The sequence below is a fragment of the Cucurbita pepo genome, chromosome LG04 (assembly GCF_002806865.2).
Source record: "Cucurbita pepo subsp. pepo cultivar mu-cu-16 chromosome LG04, ASM280686v2, whole genome shotgun sequence".
Classification (NCBI taxonomy): domain Eukaryota; kingdom Viridiplantae; phylum Streptophyta; class Magnoliopsida; order Cucurbitales; family Cucurbitaceae; genus Cucurbita; species Cucurbita pepo.
The window spans coordinates 1,972,173-1,981,261 of NC_036641.1; the positions used below are offsets into that span (position 1 = coordinate 1,972,173).

Genomic DNA, 9,089 nt, shown 5'->3' on the forward strand with positions numbered 1-9,089 from the left:
CTCCTTTTTGTAATGCCATGAATCAATAATATGTCTGGTTTGAATCCTATAAATTTGGACTATCTACGCTTTTACTCTCGTGCTTTGATAAGATCAAAACTGTCACTTTTAATAGCAATTGACTTAGGAGGACGGAATATTACAACATTTAAACAATAGGAGGTGCCTCTTCTCTCGAAGTTACGAGACTATTTTATGAGTTCCTTAGAGAGTTGTCTCGTGCTCTACGTATTCTCTCTTACCCACCTATGTCGGTTTTGGGTATAGGTACCTTTTTATTGAAGGTTGTTTTAGATTTTCCCATGAGTTACTTCAGTGTCGTAGCCCTGGTACTCGAACCTAATGTTCGAGGTATTTTCTCACCCTGAAAAAACAGGGACACCTTACTGGTCTTCAACATTTTAAACCTTAATTTGAGTATCATTTCAACATTTTAGTCACTCTAAATCTAATATGACTTGATAACCCAACTAATCTATAACTTGTGAGTGATTCGAATCTTAAACTGTAAAATCCTAAATTCGAATCTTAAACTGTAAAATCCTAAAAACAATATTTGTTAGCGATGAGCTTGGATTATTGCTTGGATTGTTACAAATGGTATTAGAGCCAGACACCGAGCAGTCTGAAAAAAAGTAAAGCTCAAAGAGAACAATATCAGCTAGCTATTACAAATAATATCTTCTAGCAGGAGCATTGTCTTCTCATGACATTAATGCTGCTTTACATGATTTGATGTGTTGAGTTTCATGCCAAGAACGTTCCACTAGAATTGATAATCTTTCACTTGTCCGACCTTCGTTTCTTCTTTCACTTCAAAATCAAATGAAACGAATCGTACAGGCACAGGACCTTTGAATGTGTAATCCGCCTACTATCTCATTTCCGTTGGGAATTAGGAAATAACAAAAAAGTAAAAGTGGCCGAATATAATCAATCCAAGAAGCCTCTCTTGTCAAATACACCGACCAAAAAAAGGCTCATCCAATTCCTTGGGGAGGACAATCAACATAACCCGTCTACATCAATCATTCATAGAACCTATTTTAGGTTAATATTTATACTCGAAAGCTACTTCCTAAAGTTATAGTAATATAAAGTTATAGGCCATTCCATTTCCACAAAATACCCACACCCAAGTTTCATAGCTTTGGGTCCGCTATCTCGATCATGATTTTCCTACCCCCAGAGGGCAAATGGGGCAAAATCCTTCCCTTTTTGGCCCGTTGTGGGCGAGGAGGGATTCAAACCCCTGACACCATGGTTCGTAGCCACGTGCTCTAATCCTCTAAGCTATAAGCCACACCCTGTCTCCACTAGATCTCTTCCCGGGTACCCTAAAAAAAGAACCAACCTTTCCTCCCTCGGCCATTTCGAGTTAAGAAGATGTGAAAGTTCACATTCTTTTTTATGTTGGAATCCAAAAAAAATAGGGTTACAATCCAACCCAACTCAACTCTACCATACTTATTATCGGTATTTGAAACCCATGTCGAGTTCTCTTAAATATTTGATATTTGAAATTTATTCGGGCTACTCGGGTCATCAGCCCAACTAACCTAACCAACCCAAATAAAAGATTTCTCAAACCCGACCCAAGAGAAGGTAAGAAATCTAACCCAAAATAAAAANCCAAAAAAAAAAAAAAAAAAAAAAAAAAAAAAATTAGGGTTTATCCTTAGGCACATCCGCGAAAGGATTTGAAAAAGTCGGGAGACGTGTAAGAACCCATCCCATATAATCGTAAATATCTAAAATTTCTGCAATAAAAGAGTTAGGGGGTAAGCCCATTCGGTCCATTCGTTCTATCCTTATCGCTCTGTGTATCACACCCTATAAACCCATCTCCTCTTCCCTCCTCTTCTTCTGGTTTCTCAGTCCCTGATTTTTCTTCAAGGGACTTCGAGAAAGCAAGAGATGGCTTCCATTCTTGGAGTTACTGCAATTCATCATGCGCCAAATCTTGATATGTACAGAAGGATGGGCACGCCGGCGACGGCGACGGTTTCATCCACGCCTTCTCTTTCTTTTGCTGATAAGTCTCACTTCAATTCCTTGAAAGCTTTAACTAGTTTAAGTAGTAGTAGTAGCCGTCGCAACTTCTCCGGTTTCAGCTCTTCTGCAATTGCTACTCCCAATTCCATCCTTAGTGAAGAGGCTTTTAGAAGTCTTGATGGCTTCTCTAAAGACTCGTTGGATGATGATGGTCTTATCGATTCTGAAGCTAATTCTTCTCTTGCATTTTCTGACGATGATGAGCTCGCCATTTCCAAACTTGGCTTGCCCCAACGACTCTCTGATGCTCTTGAGAAGCGTGGGATTACACAACTCTTCGCCATTCAGGTACTCTCTTGCACTCTCTGTTGGTTTTCTTTATTGTCTTCCCTTTTGTTGTGGATTTTCTCCGTTTTCTTCCAGGAATTCTCTTCAGTTTGTTGAAGCTATTAGCTTAAAAATTTATTATCTCTTCTCTTAAGTTCAAGTTTCAAAATGTTCCAGGATGTGTGCAGTGCTCACATTATAATTCAATGTGCAGAAATTTTGAGCAGGCTGCATAACCCTTGCTTGTTTATGAATTGACCATGAATAAGTGTAGTCTTCTTTTATGATATAGATTCATTTTATTCTTAAGTTAGTTAGTCTTCTAGGTTATGTTAATTACACAAGCTGAAGTAAATTCTTTTGAGGGAATCATGTTCGAATCTCAAATATGTTTTGTCACAAGATATATTCGTTGATTAATTTCATTAGTCAAGTGATGTCATCGCATTTTTTTTTTTTTTTTTTTTTTTTCATTTGAAAAATACAGAGAGCTGTTCTTGTCCCTGCACTAGAAGGTCGGGACCTCATTGCTCGTGCGAAGACTGGTACTGGGAAGACATTAGCCTTTGGGATACCGATTATTAAAAAAATCACTGAAGATGATGAATTAAAGAGTCCACGGAGGTATGATTTTGTGACTCCCTGGAATCTGGTACATAGAGATTTGCCTCAGATTTTCTAACTTTTCTGTATTTGTTGACAGGCGTTCACGTCTTCCTAGAGTTTTGGTGTTAACACCCACCAGGGAGCTAGCCAAGCAAGTGGAAAAAGAGATAAAAGAATCTGCACCTTATCTGAACACTGTTTGCGTTTATGGAGGCGTTTCATATGTTACCCAGCAAAGCGCTCTTTCTCGTGGAGTTGATGTGGTAGTTGGAACACCTGGTCGAATAATAGACCTAATAAATGGTAACAGCCTCAATTTGGGTGAAGTTGAATATTTAGTGTTAGATGAAGCAGATCAGATGCTTGCTGTTGGGTTTGAGGAGGATGTGGAAGTAATTTTAGAAAAGCTTCCATCTCAGCGACAAAACATGCTTTTTTCTGCTACTATGCCAACGTGGGTTAAGAAACTTGCACGCAAATATTTGGACAATCCATTGACCATTGATTTGGTAATCTTTTACCTTCTTTTTTATCATCTTAAGTAATTACTTAGGTTTCTGATTTTTGACATCTGCAAATTTATAGGCTGCTTTGTTGTAAATAAACCATGAAATTGTCTTGCCGAAAGATGCATGCTTTTTGGATTACGGTGTACCTGAAGAGACGAGCTTGTTTCTTTTCATACATTGCCTTTTCATTCGTTCATTTTTTTAAAACTTTTCAGTGATATATGAGCATGCAATTTTATTGAAAGAAGTTAATTTGTTATGCATCTCTTATGTGACAATGTTGTCATGACAAGCTAGTGTATGTTAAAAGGAAAAAAGCCATTTACGATCTTAATTGAACAGGATCTGTTTTATAGGTTGTTCTACTGTGTCCTTGAGTTCAAAAGAAAAAGCCAATTGTAATATGAATGCCAACTGCAAGTTTTAAGGGGATGCAACAACTCACTTTGGAGATAGAAGTTGCATTTAACTGTCCATATAAAGATCGATTGCTGCTATGTAAAAATAATCACGCTGTTTCAAATTTGTAGGTTGGCGACCAAGATGAAAAACTTGCTGAAGGGATCAAACTTTATGCCATATTAACTACTGCAACTTCAAAGCAAACCATTCTCAGAGATCTTGTAACAGTAAGTTTTCAAGCATACCCCCCTCCCCCCTCCCCGTCTTCTTCATACACTTTATACCAGTTATTGGGACTTACTCTTTTGTACGTCGTAACTGCAACTCTGTTCTTTGATGTCTTAAGTGGTTAATGGTTAATTCCTTAAGTTTGAACTTTTTGTAAAAAATCAATTTCGATTATCGAAAATCTATCCTTCATCGAGGACAAATGGAAGATTAATTCTTTTATCTCCAAATTCTTAGTATTCACCTCCAAGGTTGTTTTTATACGAAACACTTAGCTTGATCATGTATAGGTATAAGCATGTGCGTGTATGTGTGTATATCTATACATATTCATTCCATTTAAAAAGTTATCTCAATTTTCATGTGATGGTAGAATCACACTTTTTATATGACTGTTTTTTCCTGTTGTAAAAATCATTTTTCTTGTGTGACCCCAATAATGTCATGATTTCAGGTTTATGCTAAGGGGGGCAAGACCATTGTTTTTACGCGGACAAAACGTGATGCTGATGAAGTCTCTTTGGCATTAGCTAATACCATAACATCAGAAGCATTGCATGGAGATATATCACAGCATCAACGGGAAAGAACCTTAAATGGCTTCCGGCAAGGGAAGTTTACTGTCCTGGTTGCAACCGACGTAGCTTCACGAGGATTAGACATTCCAAATGTTGATTTGGTAATTTCATTGGATTCTATTCTTATCTTTGTCAATTCCGTTTGCTATTTTCAATGTGAAACTTATTTCCTTAATCCCCACAAAAAAAGAAAAAAAAACAGGAAAGGTACTCAAACATGTTTTGATTTTTGGTCGTTCTCTAGGTCATAAAGCTATCATGTTCATTTTGGGGTAGTAAACATGTTAAAGTTTAATTTTCATTTTCATTTTTCTTTAGCTTGTAAAGTTAGACCGCAATGCTAAAATGTTCAATTTTTTATAGATTTTTTTTGTGATTTGACTCTCTCTTTACCTTCACTTCAGGTTATCCACTATGAACTTCCTAATGATCCTGAGACTTTCGTACATCGCTCTGGCCGTACTGGCCGTGCAGGAAAAGAGGGTACTGCCATTTTAATGTTTACAAATAGTCAAAGGAGAACAGTTAGATCTCTTGAGCGTGATGTGGGGTGCAAATTTGAATTTGCAAACCCGCCTGGCATTGAAAAGGTCTTAGAATCATCAGCCGAGCAAGTGGTTGTTACTCTTCGTGGAGTTCATCCCGAGTCTATTGAGTTTTTCATTCCAACTGCCCAGAAGTTAATTGATGAACAAGGAGCTGGTGCTCTAGCAGCTGCACTTGCACAATTAAGTGGGTTCTCCCGTCCTCCTTCATCACGATCACTTATCAATCACGAACAGGTAACTAAGTGTTCTGTTTGTGAGATTGATCTAATTAGAAAAACTATATTCCAGATGGCTATGTCATTGAAGCTAAAACATATTTATTGCAGGGATGGGTCACATTGCAGCTCACCAGGGATCCATCTTATTCTCGAGGCTTTTTGTCTGCTAGGTCGGTCACTGGATTTCTGTCTGACGTTTATTCCCCAGCTGCAGATGAAGTTGGAAAAATACATCTAATTGCAGATGAAAGGGTGAATATATCATATCTTAGCATGCTTCACCTATTTCATGCCTTTTGTTTTTAAATTTCCTACGCATATAATTTTGTTTCAACAAAACAATTAAATATTTATGTTGGTAATGCCAGATAAATGGAGCAGTATTTGATCTTCCCGAGGAAATAGCAAAAGAATTGCTGAATAAGGATCTGCCGGAAGGAAATACTCTTTTGAAGATCACCAAGGTATGTGTTTTCTTTCCTCCCCCTTCTCTCACAATCTTAATTGTTGCTTAATTAATAATAGTCCTGTATTGCTTCGAAACTAGTTTTCTTATCTCTTTGATGTATGACCATCATAAACATTGGGCTGTCAACGTACTTTTTGTTTGTAGTTACCTCCTCTGCAAGATGATGGCCCCCCAAGTGACAGCTATGGACGATTTTCTGGCCGAGAAAGAAGTAGCCGAAATAGCTCTAGGGATCGCAGAGGTTCTAGAACATCAAGGGGCTGGGGCGGCAGCAGCCGAGACTCCGATGATGATGGTGATCTATTTAGTCGAAATCGCGGTTTTAGATCTAACAGCAGCAGGGGCCGGAAATTTAAAAGCTCAGGAGATGACTGGCTAATTGGTGGAGGCAGCAGACGATCAAGCAGATCATCGTCCATGGATAGGTAAACTTTTTCTTTACTAATTCATTTGGGAAATTACTTTGCTTCTTTTTTCTTTTTTCTTTTTTCTTTTGCCTAAAAATATTATATTATTTGTAATTTTTCATCAAGAACATGTTGACAACCATATCATATGCTGAATTCTGGATGAGAGTGATGTAATTTGAATATACATATACATATTGCAGATTTGGAGGGTCCTGTTTTAACTGCGGAAGGATGGGGCACAGGGCATCAGAATGCCCCAACAATTGAGAGGAGCACGGCCATCAATCAAATATACTTTTGATTCAGCTTTTAGTTTCTTGTGGCGACTTATAAGTAAGTAGGTTTTTGGTGTCAGGTAGGCTATAGGTTGCATTTATCTTAATATTCAGTGGCGACTACAATATGCTCTCCTTGAAAGAGTTGCAGGAATGATGCTCACTCTCATGCTGCGTTACAACATCACCAACAATTCTCAGTCTGTTGTCCTATTAAGTTTTGCGCAGTGATGCATTTAGAAGTTGATTGTTTTGTGTATGAATTGAATTATATGAATCCCCCCCTTTTCGCCCCCATGTAGAATGTATATGTTCCAGAGACAGAATGAAGAAATGAAAACAGCATAGCATTCCCTCGTTATAACTTTATTTTCTAATTTGTTGAGCATATTTAACATCTAACCTTATTAATAATAAGGGTCGGGTTGGGTTGGATTTAAAAGGATTTGGTATTTGGGTCGGGTTCATTTTTTGGAACCCGGTAGGGTTTGAAATTTAAATTATTGGGTCAACTTGATCCAACCCAAAAACCTTGCCTAAGCCCATGAGTCTTCATCTGCGTCTTCCTCCAAAGGGTCTCTTTACTCTTTGACCGTGAGTTCGAGACTTTGTCTCTAAGTGAATGAAATGAAGTCTTGGCCTTCGCACTTCTGGTCTCACACACTCACATCAGTGTTCGTCTTCTTCGTTTGTCAATTGACTCCTCTCAGCTCTCTGTATGTCGTCGTTCAACTTCTCAATTTTCATCTCACTCTCGTCTCGTCTTTGTGTGTCGTTGGTCGCTCACCTCTTTATTTCTCCGTTGGACTCTCTTCTCAATTCCCATTTCTCAGTTCAACCTTGTCTTTGTGTCTCTCGTCTGACGTCGTCGACTCTCTCTCTACTCGACGCTCCGTTGTTTCACAACCCAAACCCAACCTAAAAATTTCAGGGTTGGTCCAAAAAAATCCCTCAACCCAACTCCGATCATGTACCCCTTAAGCAGCACAAATTATCTACAACACCGAAGATCTAAGCAAATTTGAATGGTTCTTCCCGTCCTGAGTAAACTAAGGGTGAAATTGTCTTGTTAATTGTCAATCCAATAACAACGACAACAATCATCAAAGAAACAGTCCAACAGAACTATAAGTTGCAAGTTATGAAAAGGCAATCACAAAAATAAACAAGAAAGGTATAAAGATGAGTAATAAATACCATTATAGATTGCATAGATATCTCTAGTTATCGTGAAGATCAAAGTAAAGGAATTTGTGCGACTACTTGTTGAAGAGAATGTTGATGAGGGTCCTAAACAAGGGTCCCCTTCCCCTTTTGGTATGGAGAATCTCCTTCACATCCTTCTCATTAGGCACAAACCCCTTAGCCTCCATTTGCACCAACAACCCTCTTGCTTCATCCACTTTGGCATCCCTCACAAGAGCCTCAAAGACGGCAGTGTAGGTCCCAGCATTGGGTCGCAATCCTCTGCCCATCATTTCCAGCAAGAACTTCTTCGCATCCCCCACGAACTTGGGATCCGCAGCAAGCCCTTTGATTAGAACAGTGTAAGTATAGGCATTTGGGGTCACTCCAGAGGCAAGCATTCGCAGGTACACCTTGTGAGCTTCCTTGCTCTGACCCGCATTCACATAGGCTTCTATGACGGCTGTGTGGGCGACAACATCAGGCATGTGACCTTTGTCCTTAATTTCAGAGAAGAGCTGCAGAGCCTCGTGGGTTAGACCATCCTTAGACATTCCGTCGAACATCTTGACGGCATTGTTTAAAAAGCCATCTGTCCTCATCTTATGGAAGATTTCCTGCAAATTCTTTGGGTCTACCGCCTCTTCCACAACCGGCTTCTTGCTGAAGGGATCATACGGCGGTGGGAGATTTTTGGTTTTGCCCACTTCTTCTACGGACCCAACCCGAAAATCGTTTTCTTCGTCTTCATCGGAGTGTGAGATTGAGAAATTGACTTTGGTGTTGATCTTGTTAGCTTCTGAAGATGAGGAGTAGGCGAACAATCTGTTGTTGTAGGCGTTGATATAGAAAATGGTCGGTGGTCTGCAACGAAAATGATGATTTAGAAACGATGGGTTGGGGGAGAAGGATGAAGGAGATGAGGCGATGGTGGTGCAGGCAACAAGAAGGGCTCGAGTTATTCTGTTCGCCATAGCCTTAGCGAATTGCGCGTTAACCTCCCTCTCTGTAAGTGGGGATGCGGCAGATGGATGCTGTTCGGCGGAGTGCGCTGCAAATGCTCTTGTCCTGCGAGTTCTTAACAAGTTTTGAACTAAAAAGAGGCATGGCAAATCATGTAACTCTCCCCCATCCCCTCATCCCCTCTTACCGTAACCATATTGTCCACTTTCAACTAACTTAACTTTCATTTGGATTTCTCTAAAAAAAAACTTCGTATCAATGTCGATAGAATTCTTTGATTATAAACTCGTGATCATTCTTTAAATTAGTCGATGTGGGACTTTCATCCAAAAGAAAGAGGAGTTGAGGCTCCTCGAAGGCATAGTAAAAAATGTAT

At 39.2% G+C, this 9,089-nt stretch overlaps 2 protein-coding genes across 2 annotated transcripts; one reads left to right on the forward strand and one right to left on the reverse strand.

Moving 5' to 3' along the window:
• Positions 1–1,781: 1,781 nt before the first annotated feature.
• Positions 1,782–6,934, forward strand: LOC111793007 (DEAD-box ATP-dependent RNA helicase 3, chloroplastic). Its single transcript, XM_023674669.1, has 10 exons — positions 1,782–2,343; positions 2,810–2,946; positions 3,026–3,437; positions 3,968–4,066; positions 4,522–4,746; positions 5,050–5,427; positions 5,520–5,663; positions 5,780–5,875; positions 6,025–6,305; positions 6,491–6,934. Exons 1-10 carry the CDS (start codon positions 1,918–1,920, stop codon positions 6,555–6,557), a joined length of 2,265 nt encoding a protein of 754 aa, XP_023530437.1. The 5' UTR covers positions 1,782–1,917; the 3' UTR covers positions 6,558–6,934.
• A 672-nt stretch (positions 6,935–7,606) lies between these two features.
• Positions 7,607–8,878, reverse strand: LOC111793008 (pentatricopeptide repeat-containing protein At4g38150-like). The gene has a single exon (XM_023674670.1). The coding sequence runs from the start codon at positions 8,722–8,724 to the stop codon at positions 7,825–7,827; it is 900 nt and encodes a 299-aa protein (XP_023530438.1). The 5' UTR covers positions 8,725–8,878; the 3' UTR covers positions 7,607–7,824.
• Positions 8,879–9,089: the final 211 nt, after the last annotated feature.

Bases quoted from the DNA above. Each gene is read 5' to 3' on its own strand.
- LOC111793007 (XM_023674669.1), top strand. From the start codon at position 1,918: ATGGCTTCCATTCTTGGAGTTACTGCAATTCATCATGCGCCAAATCTT. The intron at 3,438-3,967 runs GTAATCTTTTAC...TCAAATTTGTAG, and splicing joins ATCCATTGACCATTGATTTG to GTTGGCGACCAAGATGAAAA. The intron at 6,306-6,490 runs GTAAACTTTTTC...TACATATTGCAG, and splicing joins AGATCATCGTCCATGGATAG to ATTTGGAGGGTCCTGTTTTA.
- LOC111793008 (XM_023674670.1), bottom strand. From the start codon at position 8,724: ATGGCGAACAGAATAACTCGAGCCCTTCTTGTTGCCTGCACCACCATC.